At 42.1% G+C, this 22,748-nt stretch overlaps 1 protein-coding gene across 1 annotated transcript in view; it reads right to left on the bottom strand.

Annotated features, from left to right (window-relative positions):
* The window catches only part of LOC145412368 (uncharacterized), a 417,977-nt gene that overhangs the window by 19,418 nt on the left and 375,811 nt on the right, over positions 1 to 22,748 (bottom strand). The window contains exons 18-20 of the mRNA XM_080282257.1: positions 5,956 to 6,068; positions 2,601 to 2,784; positions 7 to 234 (exon numbers count right to left, since the gene is read on the bottom strand). Coding sequence (XP_080138383.1) covers positions 7 to 234; positions 2,601 to 2,784; positions 5,956 to 6,068 — 525 coding nt within the window. The remainder of the gene's footprint in view (positions 1 to 6; positions 235 to 2,600; positions 2,785 to 5,955; positions 6,069 to 22,748) is intronic.

Here is a 22,748-nt window from a genome sequence, read left to right as displayed (position 1 = left end):
TCTCACCTGCTATGGCTGGCCCTTGTTGAGTGTTGGTGGTGTGGTGAACTGTGGTGGTGATGGTTGATTGTTGCTGCTGCCGTCTGATCACGACACACCTACCCACCACAACCACAACCAAAACCACTACAATCACTGCCACTGCTGCTGCCACAACCACCATCAACATGTCTGCCATCACCAACCCATCTTCCTCTGGATCCCACCTGCTTACTTCCTCGTTCTTCTTGCTTCCTGTACCAGTGTGGATAATGATACGTTTTTTACTCATGTCACGCCTAGTTTATCCCACTGGTAAAGAAAATCGTTACGTGTCAGCTTAATCTAAAAGTGCCACGACAACAGTGATTAGATTGATGCAGAGGGCTTTCATCACTCCCACCGATACAATTTCCTTAAGAAGACTAGCACAATAAGTAACATGTTATTCTCTGGCCAAGCCTTCAGTTGGTTATCTCCCTATCCACCAGATTTTCCCCATGGACCGACTTTTATCTCACTGACCCATTTTCTTCCATGGACTCATTTTTCCTCAAAAACCCATTTTCTCTTTGGACCCATTTCCCCCATGGACCTATTTCCTTGTTTGGAGTTACTTTGTCCATGACCAATTTTCTCCTAGAAACCTATTTTCTCCCGTGGGTCTTTCATAGACTTTTTTTTAATCCATAGACCTTTTTCTTTTTTACCCCATGGACCTGTTTTCACTATGGACTTACCTTCTCTCATGGTCCTTTTTTCCTCACAGACCAAGTTTGTCCCATGCACATATTATTTTCACCTAAAGATCTATTTCCCCCCCTCCCCCGAGTTATTTTCCTCCGTGAACATTTTTTCCCCCCAATGGATTTATTTTCTCTCAGTTGACCTAAGTTTGCCAAAGACCTATTTTCTCTGGACCTTAGGTGATCTATGTTTGCCAAGGACCTACCTGTACTTTCTCTATGGATCTATTTTCTCCATGACCCTATTCCTTCATGGACCTATAGCTGCCATGAACCATTTTCCCCATAGACCTTTTTCCTCCATGGACCTTTCATTACCCATTGAACCTATGTTTCTACTTAGGCGCAGTTCACCCACCTCAGCCACTCCACCCACTTCGGCCAACAACACTCACCCACTGAACCCACCGACCTGTTTACCCACCTTACTCACCTCCCTTTTCTACCCAGCAACCAGCGACGAAGTTTGCACCACCACAAGAAGAACACAACTATACACACACACACACATGCACGGACCTTTCCAAGCACAGCAGTTTTTTATAGTATTGACTTCTTTATAGTACAGAATTTTGTATATGTCCAACTGTGGGCATATGCTTTACAGCACGTTCCCTGAGGCTTTGTAGTCCTACATACTGCACACCTCCACATGCGACAACTTGCATGCCAACATCCACCGTCCATAATGAAACCATGCTACCTCCCATACAGGTGTAATGGTATTAGTGGGGATATTTTTACATGTCGGCGGATATCCTGGGAGATCAGTTAAGTCTGTTTTTAACGAAATTCAAACCTTTAAGCTGTTCCCTACCCCATCCGGGATTCGAACCAGCGATCACTGGGAAAACAGACCACTTCTTTACCGATCTTGCCAGTGTCAACTTTAGTCTAAAAATTACCCGTGTAAGTCTATTGAAATGAAAAGAATATTCATCCACTAAGAATGGCGTCTCCTTGGCTGAAGTACAGTGTCTGGTAATAAGAAGACTAAGAATATATGATTTTACCATTATGATAGGTCAGTGTAGCTTATTAATCTCTATTTGAAGTCAGTGCAATAAACATTGTTACTCGTAGGTCTGATGAAACTAACGTTACTGAGTACCTTTAAAAGAAAATCTGGGTAATTCCATGTTACAGTAACCCCCTAAAGTTCGTGCCTCAAAAGGAAATAGTATATGAGCACTGAAATAGGATATACACAGACTTACAGGATGCAGAATTCAGAAATCACAGTGTTTTACATAACACGCAGAAGTAACAACTTCGTTGGTGGCGACTGTACTTGGTACTTGATGCATTACGTTAGGAGACATGATGTGGTGGTAACATGTTGGACTCGAAACCAATGTGTGCTCCACGTCTAGGGTTCGAATTCAAAGCCGAGGTGAGCATTTTAGGTGTACTTTGGCCTTAAGTTGTACTATGGCTCTTCATATACTTGCATAATTATGTATGAACCATATCAGTTCTACCATTTGGTTGTACAGGCTATGACACGCACACACAGCCATTACAACACATTAACTTTTACATGTATGACTCATCCAAATAGCGGTCCTTCCCTACTTCATCAGGATGCAGAACAGTTGATTCTGGTAATCCTGATCTCGGAGGGGAAGGATCAGTCTAGCAGTGGCTCTAAAATACAACTTTACAGTTACAGATACACTGAGTTAGCTCTTTAGTGAATCATTCATTATAGGTTACCACTATTATTTTCTTTTATTGTACAAATATGTTCTCTTACAATATTGCTCATCCTGTTCTTTGTTGCTTTGTAATGGAAATAATTAAAGATAACAGTGGTAGTACTGAGTCGAACTACTGGCATAGATGCCGTACATAATATTATATTCTTATACTTACTCATCCTGTTCTCTGCCGTTTTGTAAGTAAACGCATTGAGAACGACAGGAGTGGAAGTGCCCATTGCGTTACTGGCCACCACTTGTATGAGGTAGTTCAGGCCGGGAGTGAGTCCACGCAAGGTGAAGTTGGGTAGTGGTGAGGTCACGTTCACCTGACCGAGCCCTGTCACTGCCTCGTACACCTGCCAGTACAGCACAGCTGGTCACAAGAGAATACCTGACGTTCTATCAGGGCTTTCACATAGCATGAGTATTCCACTAATTACTCATGACTGTCACTACTTAGTCATGAATATCTCAACAATTACTTATGAGTATGTCAATAATTAGTCATGAGTAGGCCACTAATTTCCTATGCATAAGATGCTTCTTAGTCATGGATAGGTCAGAATTCTCACTGACGTATTTCACAGGCACGCACACTTATTTTCTTTACTCATACATACATTAATTTTCTAACAGGCAAGACCTCACTCTTTCATGCAAAGATGTTCTTCTTTACACATCCGTCAGATATCCGTACCTAAGTCACTGTCTTATAAATGCGTCACATATGGACATATAACTCACACATGCGTGACGTATGGACAAATACTCATTTACTCAAACATGAGTTCACCATGCATGAGCCACCTACTCTCTCTCTCTCTCTCTCTCTCTCTCTATGTTTGTATATTGTTGATTTCGACATATATATATATATATATATATATATATATATATATATATATATATATATATATATATATATATATATCGAAATTACGGATCTTGATTTTGGCTCTCTTACATTGTTTTTGTTTTTTCTTGGAGAGAAGAATCTTGGAGAGAAGAATCTTGCGGGCGTTTACCTTCTGGTTCCTACTTCCTTGCAAAATATTAATGTACACACACACACACACACACACACACACACACACACACACACACACACACACCTGTGCGACAGGCCTTATAACTCGCATCATTCAGATTTGCTAACAGTGCACCTGAGGTCAGGTACTGGAGTGAGGACTGGCATCTGTGTAGTGTGGGAGAGCTGAGCTAAACGAAACACTGCTTCGCGACATATTTGGAATCAGTCACAACTGTACTTGAAATATGGAATGTACAGTCATGGTCATAAATAATCACCTATCATCCGGCAGTCCGTGCCTCACGCTGGCTCCTTTATGCGCGGCAAGTCACAGTGGAGTAAGAGGGGCTGAAAGGGAGGGGCCAGAGAGAGAAGGGAAGGTGGGACCGTCGGTGGGGGGACGAGTGATGGTGCGAGGGTGGAGTGAGGGAGGGAAGGTGGGGGAGGGAGAACGAAATGCGAAATAGTGGTCACATTATCTAATTTTCTTTCATTCAGAAGTTAATATAAGGTAGGTAATGCTGCATTACATCATGTATAGCGAGGTCAGATAACAGGCTTTAGACAGGTGGTGAAAACAATTGCTGGCTCGTGGGAGAAATATACTGTCATGACAGATCAAACACTGGTGCAAAGCCGTCAACACTGTATGGGCCCAGATTGTCAACGCATGGGAGCCAGAGAACGAGAGGACACAGGCCCGCCTCTTCCAGCACACCACGACGAGCGGGAGCTGTTCAGACGAAACCAGCAAACCATCAACATTGTCTCCTCGGTGCCGCGAAGCCTGCAAGCAGTTATTAAGGCAGGAGGCCACTGGACTACTTACTAAGGCTTTCCTTGTTGCTATGGCCTTACCAGTGTCGGTAAACACTGACACGGATATATTTTGTGAGTTTGGGTAGGATTTTGTGTTATTTTCCTTCTGACGTTTTATGAGAGATATAATTATATCCGCCCATGTGCAAAAACATCACATTAATTTATCTTTTATGCACAATTATCTTAAACAGCCTTTCCATAAAGAGATGCCATAAAATATTTGACATGATGGTGACTGCATAGAGGGAGTGTATACCGAAAGGATGATCATATTTACTGTGGACACAGTCATGTCAATGGTTGCATATGATATTTAGTTCCAAAATTAATTACATGTAACGGAAGAGAACGTTTCTTAATCAAACAGTACTGAAGTCAAATCCATCCAGATTTTGAAAGATATGGATACACACAGATATCTAGCTCCGCACTGATATTTGGTCTGACACGTCAGTATATTTCTCTAATAAGCCAGCCCTCGATATCACCACCAAACTAAAGATTGTTATCTGACACCGGTATACAAGATGTAATGCAGAATTATCTGCCAAATATTAGCTCTTTTATATGATGCCCTGAATGAATGAAAATAGACAAATAATGTGACCACCACTTCGCATTCATTCTCCCTTCCCTACCTCCCCTCCCTCACTCCACCCTCACACCATCACTCGTCCCCCCACCCACCTTCCCTTCTCTCTCTGGCCCCTCCCTCTCAGCCCCTCTTGTTCCACTATGATTTGCCGCGCATTAAGGAGGCAGCCTGAGGCATGGAGTACTGGAGGATAGGTGATTATTTATGACCACGACTGTACATTCAGTCACGCACCAACAACACAGTTCTCCAGTGACCACACGTTCCCACTCCCACAGCATTTATGCATTTAAAGCCCTACGCCTTCACAAGATTTTGGTATTTTTGTCACTGTCTCTGACCCTTTGAGGCGAAGAACCACAATTCTGCCAACACACTCCCGAACAGACATGCATGAGATGTGTAACCACTCCAGATACGCAATAAAACTGTCATGTTTAATAAAAAAGATAATTCGTAACTCCTAACAAAGATTTGATAAGATGTAATTAAGGCTTCCAAACTCTGTTCCCACCAGTAAGAGGGAAGGAGGGAGGGGAGTTGAAGGAAAATCTAGTAGGTATCATGCACATCCAATATCAGGTTCGAGTGTGTCAGGCCAAATGTTTAACGGATGTGTACTGTCCTGTAATTCAACATTATATAGAAATATCATTATGACGTATTATTTAATAGATGTAATCGCGTTTACCAACAATACTTTGCATATGGCGAGTAATTTACTAAATGAAAATGTAATTGCAACCTCACTGAACCCTGATTGGAAGGTGTGTGTGTGTGTGTGTGTGTGTGTGTGTGTGTGTGTGTGTGTGTGTGTGTGTGTGTGTGTGTGTGTGTGTGTGTGTGTGTGTGTGTGTGTGTGTGTGTGTGTGTGTGTGTGTGTGTGTGTGTGTGCCGGGGGGTGGGAGAGGTGGTGAAGCAGTGATTCGTGCAGATCAGCTCCCCCAACCCCCCAGATCAGTCCTCACTCCCATCCCTGATGTCAGGCACACTCACCAAGCCTGAATGCCACGAGTTGCAAAACCTTTCACACAGGGGAGGTACTTTCTTTTATAAGTGACTGTACATAATTGTTCTTACCGTAGCGGTGAAGGTCTGAGTGAGGCCTCCATCAAAGCCAGGAGTACAAACGACCGTCAGCGAGTTGTAAGTTTGGTTGTGTAATGAGCACTCTTGTGGCGGTTGTGGCAGCCCTGCCGGAGAGAGAGAGAGAGAGAGAGAGAGAGATTAATGGTGTCTCTTGACCAATTTTTCTCTACTATGGACTCATCCAAATAGATGAGTGCTCAAAATTTCATGGGAGTAATACTGTCTTATAGTAACCCTTTCTGTGCTATGGTGGTTTAGTAAAGGTTTGGCCACACATTCCTGAAACATGTATTCCAGACAGGTTTGAAACACTGTCACAGACACTGAGGCACCGTGTTGGAAACACGTGTCTCGAATATGTCAGCTTCTGTGTCTCACTCATGTTCGTAGCACAGGTGTGGGTGAGGTTTTGCATAGTGGACATTAACTTGGCAAGTTGTCTATTCACAGGGCAAGTAGTGAAACTGAATGCTGACTGACTTGCATTATACATATCTGGTTCTATGGGATTATAATGATGAGGACTACAAGACAACGTAAACAAGACAGACGACTAAAATGCATTGTTAGTCGATATAACAGGTTGAAAGATGAGAACATTAATACTTTAACTTTGGAAAGGGGCATGGAAAATGCAGTGCAAACCTCATGATACAAGAGACGACGCATGTATCAGTACATATTTGTTTTCACATGTCTGAGTTTTATCTTCAACACTAAAACACACGTCTTACATACGATTCTCTCTTCCCAACAGTAACAGAGTCAGCTATAGCAAGAACCACATCTTCATCTGCTTACTTTATGATAGGTAGTGTTTCAGACATGTGTGGACTGTGCATTCTTTTCACATATGTTTCTACCATACTGATGACTTTAACAGTGTTCCCATCATTGCTGTAGGTATTTGTAACACATACTGCAAGCGCTCGTGTGTGATATGTTTCATGAATGTTTCTAACACTGTTTCGGGCAAAGTTTCCGACAAGTCTGGCTGGAGATATTTTACTGATGTATTTTATTCAGATTAGGATTAAACGACTTTTCCAGAAGAGACTCATCCCGACAGACACATAGCCTATAGCAAGCACCAATATGGTGGGTGCTGTTTATTGATGACCGCAGTCTATTAGGTCACATACCGCCTGACTTCACCTGTGACCAGCGGATATTTCATAAATGGTTACAGTTACAAAAAGGCCCCTATCACCTGTTCTTTGTGTAGGGGACTGAGACCAGGCTACCACAGTCCAGAACCTTCAGTCCTGCCTTTGGGATTCCAACCTGCACATAGCACATGACCAGCATTCTGGTTGATGCCTTTTAGACAGTTTAGGAGGCTTTCTAACACGTCTTCCTTTGCAATAAAATTAACATTCAATGCCACAGTAGCTTTCTATAAGCTTGCTCTGTGTTTCTAACCCGTGCACCTCAGGTGTTGAATTAATCTGACATGCGCGTGATCCCAGGAAGCCCCCGGGTTTTGGGTTGATCTGACAGTACTTTCCCACCACCATTTGAAACTCCTAACTTATTTTTTTTTATTTTACCACCATGCGCTCTCAGGGACTGGAGTGCATGTGAGTTGCCAAGGTTAGTCATCCGAGTGCAGTGCTGACATGTGGACGATGAACTCTAGTTCCAACTTGTTTGATTTCGTTCCCCTGTTTCGCTCACGCCTCAAGCCACCCTTGGATAGTGACCCCCACGACCCTGCACCCTACTCTGCATCTCTCTACCCTTCCAGTGGGTTAGTGGAGTCGTTTGAGGAGTAGATGAGAAGGGCGAAAGTCAAGAGGGATATACTGTACTTCCCACGTGAGGCACTTGGAGCCACACATGCATCGCCCTTCCACTCCATCCTGCCTGAATACCCTGCATCGCCAGTGTCTGGTGTGTTTTTCAACTTTCTTCGGCTCAGACCCTGCTGAGCACATATGTGTGGGGCATTGTAAATAGTGTCTGTGTATAATGTGTGTGTAAATCTTGTGTTTATTTTTTAAATAACAGAACAGAGGAAGGAAAAACAAGTGAATAAAAAAAATAATGCATACACCATATTACTGGTGTCCTCCATTCATAAAATATCTGTAACAGTTGGACTTGAACAGCTGTATGTTGAAGTTTGGGGGGAAACAACTCTGGCGAAGCGAGTTCCAGAGGGATGCAGTTTGGGGACTGAAGAATTCAGAGAGGCAGAAGTTCTGCAATATGGTTGTGTGACATTCCAGTCATGAGAGCTACCAGATCCCCGTGTAGCACGAGGGAAGGCATGGAGAGGTGGCACAATGGACGCAACTTCGTCTGACCATTTGCCCTAAGAATATGTGTAAAATAATGCAAGGGAGGGAAAATCCTTCTTACCTGTAGGGAAGGTAGTTTATTGATAATAGCAGGGTTATTAATTATTCCAACAGCTTTGTCCTGAATTTTGTCTGGTTGTTTTAATGCAACCTCTCCACATCCATTCCACAAGGGTGAGCAATATTCAAGCTGAAAGCACACATGACTGTAATAAATTATAGCTAACTGTTCGTCAGCGAAGAAGTTATGGACTCTGTACAATAATCCAAGCTTCTTGAGGTGGTTTTAGAAAGTGATCTGACATGAGAAGTCAGAGGGCACTGTTAAGTGAGACATCGAGAATTTAAATACTTTGGGGTTGGGAATATTAGTAGCACTGAAGGTAATAAACGACTCTGGCAATATCTGTCTATTAGTAAATTGTATATACTTGGTTTTACTAGCATTAGATGAGACAAGGTTATTTTGTCCCCATTCACTGATCGTAGATAAGTCTTGATTTTTGGAGATGGCTACACTGAGTTGAGAGTTAGAGATATTACACTATGTAAATGGTTGTTTGAGTGTGAATGAACTGTGAAGTGTTCAGGTCATCCGCATATTAATATATGAGATTGTGGGTGACATACCGGGCTGATGTATGGCCCGGCCTTCACTACAGGTGAAGGATATCTTAAAATGAACGAACGGTGACAGATTAGAGATAAATAATATGAACCAGGAACAGGGTTGGAGGTAGAATTGATCCCTGTGGCATGCCGGCATTAATTGAGTAGAAATTGGAATATACATCATCTAATTTTACTCATATTTTTCTGTCGCTGAGATGTTAGGAAAGCAGAGGAAAAGCAAGGGAGTTTGGACAGCAGGGAACGGTGCCACACTCTGTCGAAAGCTTTAGAAATATCATGGGCTACTACGTGAGTTTCTCCATGTTGGTCGATTGATTGGTGGATGGTATGAGTCAGGAGACTATGTCAATGGTGGATCTTTCGTGGCAAAAACCATATTCTATATCACTAATTAAGTTGTTGGATTCAAGATGTTTAACTATGTGCTTATTAATTAAAGTTTCAAATACCTTACCAAGAGTAGATGTGACAGCTATTGGTCTGTAATCAGAGGGGTCAGAGGATCTTCCTTTCTTTGGAATTGGGTGGATATGGGCTTCTTTCCATGAATTAGGGAATGAAGAAATACGTATGCATAGTCTGAATAATTTAGCTAGAACAGAGGCAAGTTCTTGGGAACACTTTTTCAAAACAATTGGAGGAATTCCATCTGGGCCTGGAGCTTTGTTGGCTGGTAAATTGTCTGGGATGGATTTTACATTCCTTGTCTGTATTTTAAGTGGAACAGTTTCGGGAGAGTCAATTCTAGTACTGAGATGTTCTGGCTGACTTCCTGTATAGTAGAATTTCTAGCAAATGAACTGGCAAAGATATTTGCTTTCCCACGCAGGTCATTTGTAATGTTGCCATCTGAAAATTTTAGTGGAGGAATGGGTGATGACTTGTTAAAGTTACAATTGAAAGAACTGAGGGTTGACCAGATATTCTATTGTCATTAGGGTTGTTAAGTACTTTTGATGCTTGCGTTTGAAGAAAATTTGATTTAGTGAGATTTATTACAGCTTTTGCATGGTTTCTAACAATTTTAAATTGACAGAGTGATTCAGATGATTTTTTTTATTTTAAGTAAGAGTTATATGCTGATGACTTTTGGGCCGTTGCTCTAGCACATATGCTATCAAACTATTTTGGAGAGTTCGATCTCTTAGTGAACTGTTGACTTGGTATGAATAAATCCATATCAGCTAGTAATAAGTCATTAATGTGGGACTGGGTAGAACTGACATCACTAGAGAAGAAAGACTGCCATGGAATGTCAGTAAGATAATTTTTAAATCCATCCCAGTTTGTCCAATCAAAGTACCATTGGGTCACCCTAACGGGGACTTTGGGGGGGGGGCCAGGGGCTAACTAATGAGACTTTGATAAGATTGTGGTCAGAGGATCCAAGTGGTGACAGTACTCCTATACTGTGTTGATCTGGTTTATTTGTCAGGAATAGATCCAAGAGATGGGCATTATGGTCATGATTATCTGGTATTCTGGTTGGTTGCTTTACCAACTGCATGAGATTAAATGATTCCGCAAACAGGTCACACTCTAGACCAGCATCGTCAGCCCTGGCAGAATGCAATAACCATTCAACAATATGTACGTTAAAATCACCCAAAATGATAACCGGTTCTAAGGGCAAGGTTAAAGTTGCTCAACTGTGTAGTTATGGTAATAATTATTTTAGTTTATGCAGTGAGTAATCAAAATTCGTTGAAGTGAAATTTAAAACAGTGTCAACTGCATATTCAGATTTGATATAACAACAGGCGCCATCCTTGTTACGGAACTTTGTGAGGAGATGGTAGCCAGAAAAACAATATGGGGATATTTCGCTAGAGGGGGAGATTTATGGTTCTGTGAGGAACTTGGCCAGAGGGGACATGGACTATAAGAAAAAATGAACTGAAATAGAAAAATGCCATAGTAAAATTAAGTCAGTGAATGCAAAATAAGAATAAGGCTATTGAAAAGTATAGCCAAGAAAACAGAAATGTAAGGAATTTATCTGTATATTTGGATTAGAGTATAAAATCTGAGAAGTGAGTTTTATGATAAATGAAACTACTCCAACGGCAATTAGTTATAAGTGAAGTTATGACAGGAGTTATAAGTGTTATAGGTTGATGAGTGTTTTAAGTTTAAAATATAAACACCTCCTTAGTAAAGTTAAGTGAACTATGATAACTGAAATTGAAATAAGGCTATTGAAATCTATAGCCAAAATATAGAACTGTAAGGAAGTGATTTGTATGCTTGTATTAATGTATAAAGTTAGAGAAGTAAGCTGTATGATAAGTGGAACTACAAAGAAATTTAGTTATGCATGAAGTTATGATAAGTATTATGTGTGTTTTAGGTTGATAAGTGTTTTACGTGCAGCTACAGTGAAGTTAATAGCCCTTTTTGCCCCTCCCCCCACACACCACTGTGTATGGTGTGCCTGGGGAAGTGACATCAGAGACCAAACGATCAGGTAGCCAGTGAACCTGAGCTAGGGACGCAAGCATGCCTCGGTACACGGCCAGTGCAAGGCACAAAAAGCTACCCCTATTCATCACCTTCTCATTTCTCAACATCAGCATCTGGCCTTCAGCACTTATTTGCAGTGTATGGATAAAGGAGTGGTGAGACTTTTGGTTGTTTATTTAATGTTCTAGGTCTAATATTAGCTGAGATATGAGGCCTTGAAAATAGGCGATTTCATGAATTTCACCTGCATGTGTGAGCAGGCAGTCAGAATATAACCGAAGTACAGGGGTTAATTTGTTTTCATATAATTTCAGTTATGTAATTATGTTCTTGTGCCTTTTCAGCACAGGAATATTTTGCAATGTTACCCGTATCATACAACTGAACAATGCCAGGTCATATATTACATAGAAATAAACTGGTAAGCAAGATGTGCTGGGAGCCTCCTAACTCTTGATGACAAGATGTATAAACCACTAGACTCAGACCGTCAAAAATTTACGTACATTATTAGGTACTATGATATAACACGTTCAGTGTTGTAAATTTTTTTTTTTTTTTTAGCTGATGTACGTCGGACGATTTTTTTCTTTTTCCTCTCGCCAGTAGATTTTATTTCTAGGGGCTACCTGATGAATTTTGCCAGATACTACCTGACAATTTTATATAGCTTAGGTTTGAACCTGCCCCATCCCGTCGATGTATGGGTACGTTGCAACATTTTGCATTTGCCAGTCCCGACGACGTACTAGTACATTGTGCAATTGCAAGGTCTCTCATTTGCACAATTTTCAATTTTTGCGCGTGATTTTTCATACATATACACAGGACACCTTCCTCTATTCCTCTACAAGATGCCAAGCAGGGACAATGCCTTACACCGCATAACCTCCCCCCTCCCCCCTCACGCCATTGTCTTGGCAATTCACCTGTTACCAGTGACCTGGCCAGTAAAGACATTCAGGGCCACAGTGATTCCCCAATCGATGACAATGTGGAGGACAAAGTTTACATAGCATTAGAGGAAGAAACAGTCAGAAATAATGATCAGATAATGTGGCAAAAGAAGGTCAGGTATAGTGATGAGTTAGCGAGTGAAACAATGCTTATAATGCCTATAATACTGTTTGAAAACCAATATACTCACGTACTACATATATATTCGTACCAAGTAAATAAATAAATACCGTTTATGAGTGGTGTGAAATAGTTACCCTCCCATAGAACTCGTTTTCTTTGGTGCCAGCCTGTTAGAAAACCCAGTCAGGTAAGGAGGTACTGGTACCTGGATCGAGTATTTTAAACCTCAGGTGAGTGATTTCTCTATGAATTTTCGAGGTTTCTCACCAAAAGCGGAGGTTTTAGCCAAAAAAAAAATTTTTGAAAATACCTCGGGATTGGGGGGTGTCAGAGGTGCGAAATAGCTCGGGACGTGACGGGTTAAACAATCGTCATTTTCGGGACTAGCCTGAACACCTAAATTACATAACATTCTTCCCTATCAAAAAACATTTTCATTCAGCTCAGCAGAGCTGCTCTAGAGAAGAAACGGGTTAATGGAGGCTGCATCGAACTCTGCAGATTTGTACACTCTCTCACGAGCTGAATAAGTGTTGCGTGGAGATAACAACAATGATTTTAATCAGATATCATTATGTAAAACTGGCTTAAGATGGTCGGTTCTATTTATAAAAGAATCACACACAATACCTCTAAGGGCGTGTCCACACGTGTGCTCGAACAAGTGCTGGCAACATGTAAGTGACACAGTAATGAACATGCTGCAAAATGCTAGGAACAGCAGCGTCCAGATCATGTCGGCAACATCATGATGAAGTCTTAGCTGCCTGGTATGGACACAGTTATCCCATCTCCTCTGCTGCCAATTTTCGAAGCTGCACTGAATCATGTTTGCATACATCTGTCCAATTACTTTTGCAAACATGTACCCGAACATGTTGCCAGCTGTGTTGCCAACATATGTTCGAAGGCACGTGTGGACGCGACCTAAGGTGAATGGAAAGCTGGTGACAGGAGCTGGAGCTCCTGTTTCACAAGCCTTCTAGACTAGCTTCTGACCATACCCTTTTGCTGAACTTCTTCAGTATTTCAGAAACACGGGGAGTAGGCCAGTTCACTCCCCTGTACATTAGTCGATAACTTTTTGCACAACACTAAATGTGCGTAACACACCACAATTCCTGTTTCAACATTTTTCAATAATGGCATCTCGACACAGTATCGTCGACCCCAGGAGGCGGCCATAAATGCCTCCACCATCCACCCCTCTCCCGGTGACAACCAAAGCCCCTGTCTGACCAGCTCTCTATTCATTGTTGCAACACTCATGGCCTTTCCTCTAACCTTCTCTCTGTTGAACACCATCTCTTTCCACCTACCCTCCCCCCCCCAACTTCTCTTCCTTACTGAGATTCAGCTGTCTGATGTGATTGATACCAAACTCATCTCTATATGTTCTACATTCTGTATAATCGTTTCAGCACCCAATTTGGTTGCTGTGTAGCTATGTGTATGCAACAACATATCTTGCCCTCTTTTTCCTGACTTTGAATCCTCTGAATTCTCTACACTCTGTCTCTGGCTGTAATGTTATTTTTAACAAAATATATATGTGTTGTGTACTTATCCTCATATTCTACCAGCTATGAAAAATTCTTTGACTATCTTGCATCAAAGATGGAACAACTATTATACCATATCAATTTCTCCTTTTTCTGAAGTCTCCAATCTAGCTGACTTCAGTGTTCATCACCTCCTTAAACTTACTTCTCCATTCACTAATCCACCTAGTGAACAAGCCCACATCTTTTTTTATCCTCATTGACTTAGAGAAACTTGTACGGAACCCAACTTGTATCGTTTACTGCCTTGGAGAGAGTTCCAACAAACTTGACCTTTTCCTTACAATCAATCTTTCTGCTAACTCTGTTGCTCTTTTTTCTTCAATGGGCTCCTCTAATCACAACCTTATCACCTTAACCTGTCCTATCACTCCAGTAAGGTCTGCAAACCCTCCCAAGAAGTGGCATCCGTGGCACTTTGGGGCTGATGATTGTGATGCCCCCAGGAAGTTACTGTGCATTTCCCTGGAATGATTACTGCTTCCATGACTGAGAACAATCTGAGTGTGCTACGCACATTATGGAGGTTATTCTCTTGGGCATGGAAGCATAAATTCACTTCTTTTATCCTCTAACTAATGTAAAAAAAAAAAAAAAAGATAGTTTGATGATACTCTAATACTGTCCACAACAGGAAGGCTTGCAAAAGATACCAGTGCCAACCCACCCCCGAATCTCATCTCTTTCGTTTTTATGTTCAAAATTCTATGAAGTTCTTTCCTCACTCAGCAAAGACTGATTTCAATTGCACTACATTCTCTGAACTCTGTGACTCAAATTCTTGCTGCTTCTTCTGGGACCTTGCTAAAAACCTTTCTAACAATTTGTTTTATCCTCATTCCCTCCTAATTTCTGCTCTGATGGCTCAGTACTTGCTTCTTCTCCTGAAAAAACAGATCTCTTTGACAATGCTTTCTCCTCAAATTCCACATTAGGAGAGTCCATTGATGTTCCTCCATCTCTTCCCACCACTGACTTTTTTCAGCTGATGTATTGTTTGCCATCAGTGACTTCAGTACTAACAAGGTGAATGGGCATAATGTTCTCAAGAACTTTGCTTCTGTGCTAATCCCCTGTCTAGGCAAACTCGTTCACCTTTGTCTGTCATCTTGTAGCCTACCTTTCCTTCTTGCCGGAAGTTTGCTTTCATTCAACCATTCGCAGTCGTCTAATTATCACCCAGTTCAGTTAACATCCTGTACTTCTAAAGTTTTTTAATCTATTTGCAAAAAGATAATAGTAATTATAATAAAACATCTTCCCTGTCATAATCTCTCCCATCTCCAGTATGGGTTCTCCCACCACTATCAGTTTCCTCACCTTCCTTTCAGATTCAAGGTCATCTCCTTTCAGGGCTTTGGCAAAAGTTTTGCCATTGGCTTGATATCTCACAGGCTTTTGCTAGAATCTTGCACAGATCCTTTACCCCCGCCTCGCTAATTCTTATCAGCCCAGTTAACTTGCCAGAGTCATTGTTTTTGGATTTTTTTTCTTAATATTAAGTTGATTTTTTGTCACCAGATCGTGTGTTTCTGAGCTCGAACTCATCACCCTCGTCTTTTGGGTGGGTGTGAGGGCAGCAATAACTCGCTAGCACCGTGGAAGGTAGATGGGAGTGAATCCGCCATTGTTGAGCTACAAATGAGAACTTAATTACTAAATATGAGGTATTTGGCAACTGCAGTGTGGCAGGACTTGGCAACTGCTCTGATGGCGTTGAGGGAGACTCAAAGTTCCCATGGAAACCACTAATGATTCCTTGTCTTGAAGTTATGGCAGGAGGTCCATCGCCTCGTACAGGTATGAGGCAATCAGCGCAGCCATGGGTGGCCTGCATAATTATCTGAAATATTAAATATGCGGTATTTGGCGTCTGTGGTGTGGCAAGGCTTGGCAACTGCTCTGATGGTGTTGAGGGAGACTCAACATTCCAATTGAAACCACTAAAGCTTCTTCGTGCTGGAAACTACAGCACAGAGACACATCACCTCATATGACACAATCAGTGCAGCCAGGGGTGGCTTGCATATTGCCTCATATGAGGCAATGAGTGTGGTGGGGATTAATTTCCAAACTGGACTCTAACTGCCTGTCCTTTTTTCTGTGCCTTCATCTCTAGTTTCCTTTCTGGCTGTTCTATAGCCACTGCTGTGGATAGCCACCAATTTTCCCCAAGAGTTATCAATAGTGGTGTTCCTCAGAGTTTTGTCCATTCACCAGCTATCATCCTTGTATTCATCAATGACCTTCTCAGCTGTAAATCTGACACCATCCACTCCTATGCTGATGTCTCCACCCTTTACCTTTCCATCCCAGTAGTTACTAAAACAAACAGTGGATGACGCTATGGCACAACTAATTTCTGAACTGGCTCCTATTTTTGGCTAGATTAAAGTAATCTTGTTTTTATTGCATCCAAAGCTTAGATTCTACATCTTCAGCCTCCCTTAATCTTTCACTGGAGTATCCATTAATATTTAGCTCACTGTGTGCCGGACACTTTTAGCCCTATGTGTCACCCCCCGTGCCGGCCAATTTTCGATTTTTTGGGGGGGCTAAAATGATAGACTCTGATGTGAAAAAAAAAAAAAAAAAAACGAATATGACCATAAAAAAAAAAACTCACCGGAGGTCAGAAGTGCATTTTCTGTAGTCCTTCCGCCTGCCCGCAGGTGTGTGCGCAAGGGGAATCCCCAGCAGAGGTGAGAGAAAACCCATTTTCTATGTAAGGTAAACTCAGGTATTCTTGCCAACGTGACTCAGGGAAGGTATAGGAACGTTCTGTAAACTTTCCTGTCCACTTCACACTTACAATTTTTTTTTTCTTAGTATTTCATAAAGTGTCTCTTCTTCGCAAATAAATCACTTACTGCTGCAACACTATACGTATCACTGTGAATGCATTGTCTTTACAGTTACGAGAAAATATGCAAAACTTGACTTCACAATGCACAGCCCTTTCACTTACGATAAATTATTTACAACATGCCTTCCGTATACACAGACATTATAAGAGTATTTTTGAGAGTCTCACTGTGAATACATCGTCTTTCATTTACGAGAACATAAGTAAAACTTTACTCCACTACATTCAATCCTTACACTTACAAGAAAATACTTACAACACGCCTTCACCGTATGTAGTACTTATAACACTTTCTGAACATCTTTTTCCGTACTTATAACATTTTTTTAGCGTCTTTTCTTTCAATCGTGATTACCGCACTATTGTTACTCAATAATTAGCGAGAGTGTGGTACTCCTCAAAGCATGGGAATATACACAGTCCTATGTCACACTCTGCACATATATACCTTGAGTCCTTCCACTGGGTACATGGCCTTACAGTGCTGTTTGTACACATGTGACACCTCCGCAGGGGATTTTGATGTGTTACACTTGGAGGGACGATCCTGGGGAAGTGTCTAACGGTAAGGCGGATAGGTGTGGCGGCAGTGTGGCGGTGGGGAGCAGCACTCCTATCTTCCCCATAATCCCCCACCATCTCCCACACCAGCTCAGGAATGTATTCCACGAAGGTCTCCTGGATGCCAGTGGTATGTGTGTGGAGATAGTGAGCGTTGAGGATGGTGATGTCAAGGAGGTGTAAGAATAATTTTCCATACCACTTCATCATGGGCCTAGCACAGTCCACACTGGAAATCATGGCGTCCGATTGATCCACCTGTCTCACGTGCACACTGTACGCCAAGACAGGTTCTGGTTTCCAGACGTGGCACCACCCTTCTGCCCTGTAATCTATACTGTCTGTGCGGTGTACAAGAGGCCGATGAACAGTTGAGAGAAGGAAGACTTCGCGGTTGTGGTGCCATGCTGTTGCAAGGATGTTATTCGCCTTGTAAAAAACAAACTCGTTTTTCTGAAGCTTCCTCACCACCTGCACCATGTGCTGACAGTGCATCACAGACCAGTTTCCTGCAGGTGAAGGAACCTGGCGAGAAGGGAGCTTGTGTACCATTTATCCAGGTAGAGGAAATGCCCACAATAAAGGTATTCCTCGATCATCGTTTTTACCACAGCCCCTGACAGTCCCAAGCATTTGTATTTTGTGATGTCCGTCTGAACACCTGTGTACAGGACTATGTCCTACACATACCCAGTCTTACAGTCGCACACTACAACGATTTTGAAGCCAAACCTGTGTCTTTTGCTCGGGATATACTCACAGAAAGCGATATTACCTCTCCATAGCACGAGACTCTCGTCTATGACGAGGTCTCAGTATGGAGAGAAGGAGGTACAGAATTTCTCTCGAAGGTGATCAAAAACTAGACATATCCTCCTCATCCTATCCGTGTTGTTAGCGTTAGCTGGGTCAAGGGTGTCAAAAAATGTAGGCGGCTCAGAATGTACTGAAATCTGTTCCTCCCCATCACCTTGCCAAAAAATGGTGTCACCATTACTGGACCCACAGTCCAATAAGATGGAAACTTTTTTTTTTTTTCAATATCCCCATCAAAAGCACAAGCGTTAGGAACACATACATCTCACTCAGTGTCAAGTCAGGTTCGAACAATCGGCTATGTGGTGTTTGTTTCGTTCCCCCATGCTCAAATGCTGCAAAGGCGTTTGTTAGGGCAACAATTTTCAATACAAAGTCAACAAGGAAGTAGTTCCTATAAAAGTCCAGCCTACTTGAACTATGGTTTAGCTCAGGTACAGTACACCCGGCCTCATTCTCATGGGTGAATGGATGAATGTGGGGGACAAAGTCACTCCCGTCCTCCCACTCCCACGTCGTTTCCTCCTCCTCATCATCATCGCCTCTGTCGTCTTCGGGCCGTTGGGAAGCGTGGGGAAGTGTGGAGAATGGGGAAGGAGTTTCACATAAGATGCTGGGTGTGGGGAAGGTGGGAAGACTTTGTCCGGTGGTGCTAGGCTGAGCTGGGTCACATGGGGGCGGGGGAGAGTGTGGGCAAGATGACTTACTCTCCCTCAACAATGGAACTTTCCCAAATTGGCCCCGCTTCCTCCTCACACTTTCCTCCCCACATAGGGAAATCCTAGGCTTCCCCAACCACCCCCAAACTGCTGAACTACCTTCCTCCATGCCTTCCTCCTCATCGTAATGACGTGCAGAACGACGATGTGCAGGTGGCCTCTTTCCACGTGTTGCCCTAGCATACCCCACATACCTTGATTTTCATGGTGAGGGAATCTCGTCATCACTACTTCTTTCCTCCTCAGGCTGGATGTAGTCTCTATCTTGCATGTCGTCGTCCTTCACATCACTTTCCCCAGTGTAAGGGACCTTCAAGAGCTCTTGAATCTCCTCATCTGAGAGACCGTGGTGAGACATCACTGCACTCTATGACACACACAAGCAGAGTGAGGCTGAGCGAGCATGGGGGTATGACCTGGGCACTTGAGGGCAGATAGTGGAAGGGTTGCCGTGCAACCTCACCAATTTTTTGCATGCGTAACTTGAAAAGTGCTGTCACAATGAATTTGTTAAACTTAAGCCGTTTTAAAATGGCACTGACACTGGCTGTGGTATTACGTCAGACTGTTTTAAAACGACACTGGCACGTGGCGGCTTAACACTAACCAGTTCAAACATACATCATATTTAAATAGATATGGGGTTTCTAATGTCACAACTGATCATGGAAAAAGCATAATACGTCTTGTGCAAAATCTTCTTTCAAGAGATCAGATGTGCTACACCAACTTCATGCCTTCTTCATCCCTGCACAGTTGTTGACTTTACACTGGGGCTTTATTCACCCCTATGTAGAGTACAAATCTCATGTATGTGGGGGGGGTGAGGGATCCTCATATACAGCTGTTCTCAGCAGGGTGCAACTGAAGTCTTCTCATCAGCTTTCATCCTCTTAGTTACTCCCTTCATTATCTATCCCTTCTTTGCACTGTTGCTTATTTATCTGTTTTCTATCGCTATTTCAATATCCACTCCTCTTCTAAACTGTCTACTTGCATTCTTGCACCAGTGCAGCAGGCAGTTAGCACCCATCTGGCAGCAATTTTTCACCCATTTTCTGTACAACTCCCTAATACAAGAATCAATAATTATTCCCTGTTCTTCATGCATGCAACAGGTCAACTCTGAATGAGTCTTTCTCTGTGGATTTCCTTCTGTTTTTGAAGAAGTCTTTTACATGCAACATGTACATGTATCTCAAAATGAATGTCTCTCTCTCTCTCTCTCTCTCTCTCTCTCTCTCTCCCTTGGAGCGAGCAATCTTGCAAACTTCCTGCCTTTGATTCCTTCTACTTTGCATAAAAAAAAAAAAAAGACAAATTTTCTGCAGTGTCACTTACTGCAATGTACACTATTTCTCCTGCCATGTAACTGAGACCACCAGTAATGAAAGCATCGTTAAAGTACCCATGAAAATCCCACAAGTTACCTGTCGACAGTAAACAGATATTGCATGGCCCACGACGTGAGCTACTCGATTGTATACAGAAAGGTACGGTCAGAGTGTGAATGTGGAGACGTATGCTGACCCTAGTTACCTGACGGTTTTGTATGACAGGTATAAATTTTTATTATGATTAGTCTGCATGCGACAAGAAAAGTCAAATCAGCGAGGTATTAAAGGAAAAATAGCTTTACATGATCAAAGATTGACAAAACTAACGGCTTTCTTACATCAAAGTGACTTCTGTTTTAGGGGCACTGTTGTTATTGTATATAGCGTTTCGGGCTTGTTTGCTGCTGGAAAGGGGCCCCGTCATGTGGTGGCACCGATGTAACTAGGCCGCTTCACTCCCAGGGTATACAAGCATCCCTCAATAACTTCAATAACTTCCCTAACCCCTGACAGAAGGATTGTGGACTGTTGGAGGAGGGCAAGTAATACCTACAATCCACTGGGTTCACATTCAGATGAGTCTGGGGTTACAGCTGTCACGAGGGTTTGGTTGTGAGTGAGGGCAATGTCCTTCACCCCAAGTGACATCCCAGTCCGGTACATCACAAGATACCCTACTCTGGATAGACAAGTGTAACAGCAGTTTCAGTGACGTATAATTTACTGTCATTTGACATACAGGAATGAGCCAGTTGTGTTAAAATACTGGAAATTACATCGTCACACAGTTACTCATTATCAGTGCTAGTTTCCATCGAGACATTAATCTTTCCAATCCAATGACCTATTTTCTAGTTTATCCTTGCTTCCTACAGACGATTGTAGTCTGTTTCAGAAATATGTATTTATACTTAAAGGGCCAATCAAGGCCCTATCTAACCCCTTGAGCTTAACAATTCACTCGTAAGCGAATAAAATTGTCTGCAAGCTGCGAACATAGAGTGCAATATCCCTCATAGGAGAGTAGTAGTTAATGTCAAAAAGCCCACAGCATATCATCGCACCAGATTTTACGCACAATGGCTCTGCATCACGCCTATATTCAGTTTTTTTTTAATGATCAATTTCCCACTCAGTATAATGTTTAGTATTAAGGATGTTAATGAGTGAAACCGTGTGGTGAGGTATTTGTTTAGTTTTCACACGCAATGTCGCATCCATCCAGAAATGCTGTACCAAGAAAAAGTGCATCAAGATATGACCAGCCGTCTCAGAGCTGAATAATATCATCGGATGTTATCAAGAATTTTATAATAAAAAACGTCATCATAATGAGTCAAGTGAAACTTTCTAACCTCTGTAGTGCCACGAGTCTCCTCAAGGCGGGACAAAATATTTTGACGATGGCAAGAATGAAGCAAATATTTGTTAAGTGCTCCCCTTACCAGAACAGTCAAAATGTACCTTACACCTGCCGCTCTTTCACTCTAAACTAACATGGCTGGAACACTTCTTGGACAATGCGCTTTTTTTTATTCCAGTTGTATCCAATGTCTGATTATAACGTTTTACTGCCGTATAACCTCTAAGTCTGCCAATATGTTGTTGCATCCTGGACAACATTTCCCGGCCAGTAATGCTGATTAAATTGGACAGACGGAAGTCATTGCAATACAGGCTTAGTGATAGATTAAGACACTGTACTACGATCTAACAGGCGGCCACTGAAAACGTTATGTTACATCAACATGAATGAGCACTCAGAGAATGCAACACCCACGCCTTGCAATCGGTGCCAAACTTTGAACATTGCCATATGCGTCTGACCTTTGACAAATTCCTCTCAAAGATCGATTTACTCAATTTTTACTTAACCCTAAGCCCAACCACCAAGTTTTGTACAAGTTGGATCAGAAGTTTTAAAGTTGGCCTTATCCTATGATCTTGACCTTTTCCCTGTTGCTCTGAAAATATACTCAGTTTATCTGTGGCAAAACATAAACCCTTCCAACAGTTTGATCCAAAGTGAATCAAAGCTATCTGAGTTCAAGATCCGAACCTCTGACTTTTCCCTGTGACCCTTACCTCAGACCGTTTGTTCTACAAATTGAATCACTTCATCCTTTCCCGTCTCCTACTCCATCCATCAAGTTTGGTCAAACTCGAAAAAAACTTGACTGAGTTGCCCTCGCCCGTGTCCTATTACTTATGACCTTTATTGCCAAAAATTATTCGTCTTTCTTCTTATGGTTCTTAGTCATTATGCCAGATCTAGTGCAGTTTTAACCAATAACTTTTCCATAACCTTGCAAAGACAGACCGAGAGAGGAACAAACGGACTGAATCAGACACATAACTCCTTCACACTTCTCCGTGAACATGTAATAATATTATTCATTATCAAAAGTCCATTGTTTTCATGTAATCAAAGTAGTGCAAGTATT

The sequence above is a fragment of the Coenobita brevimanus genome, chromosome 93 (assembly GCF_032717465.1).
Source record: "Coenobita brevimanus isolate Jiangsu-jjx chromosome 93, ASM3271746v2, whole genome shotgun sequence".
Lineage (NCBI taxonomy): Eukaryota > Metazoa > Arthropoda > Malacostraca > Decapoda > Coenobitidae > Coenobita > Coenobita brevimanus.
Note: the sequence above shows the minus strand (reverse complement) of the source record. Positions and strands in the feature narration are given on the sequence as shown.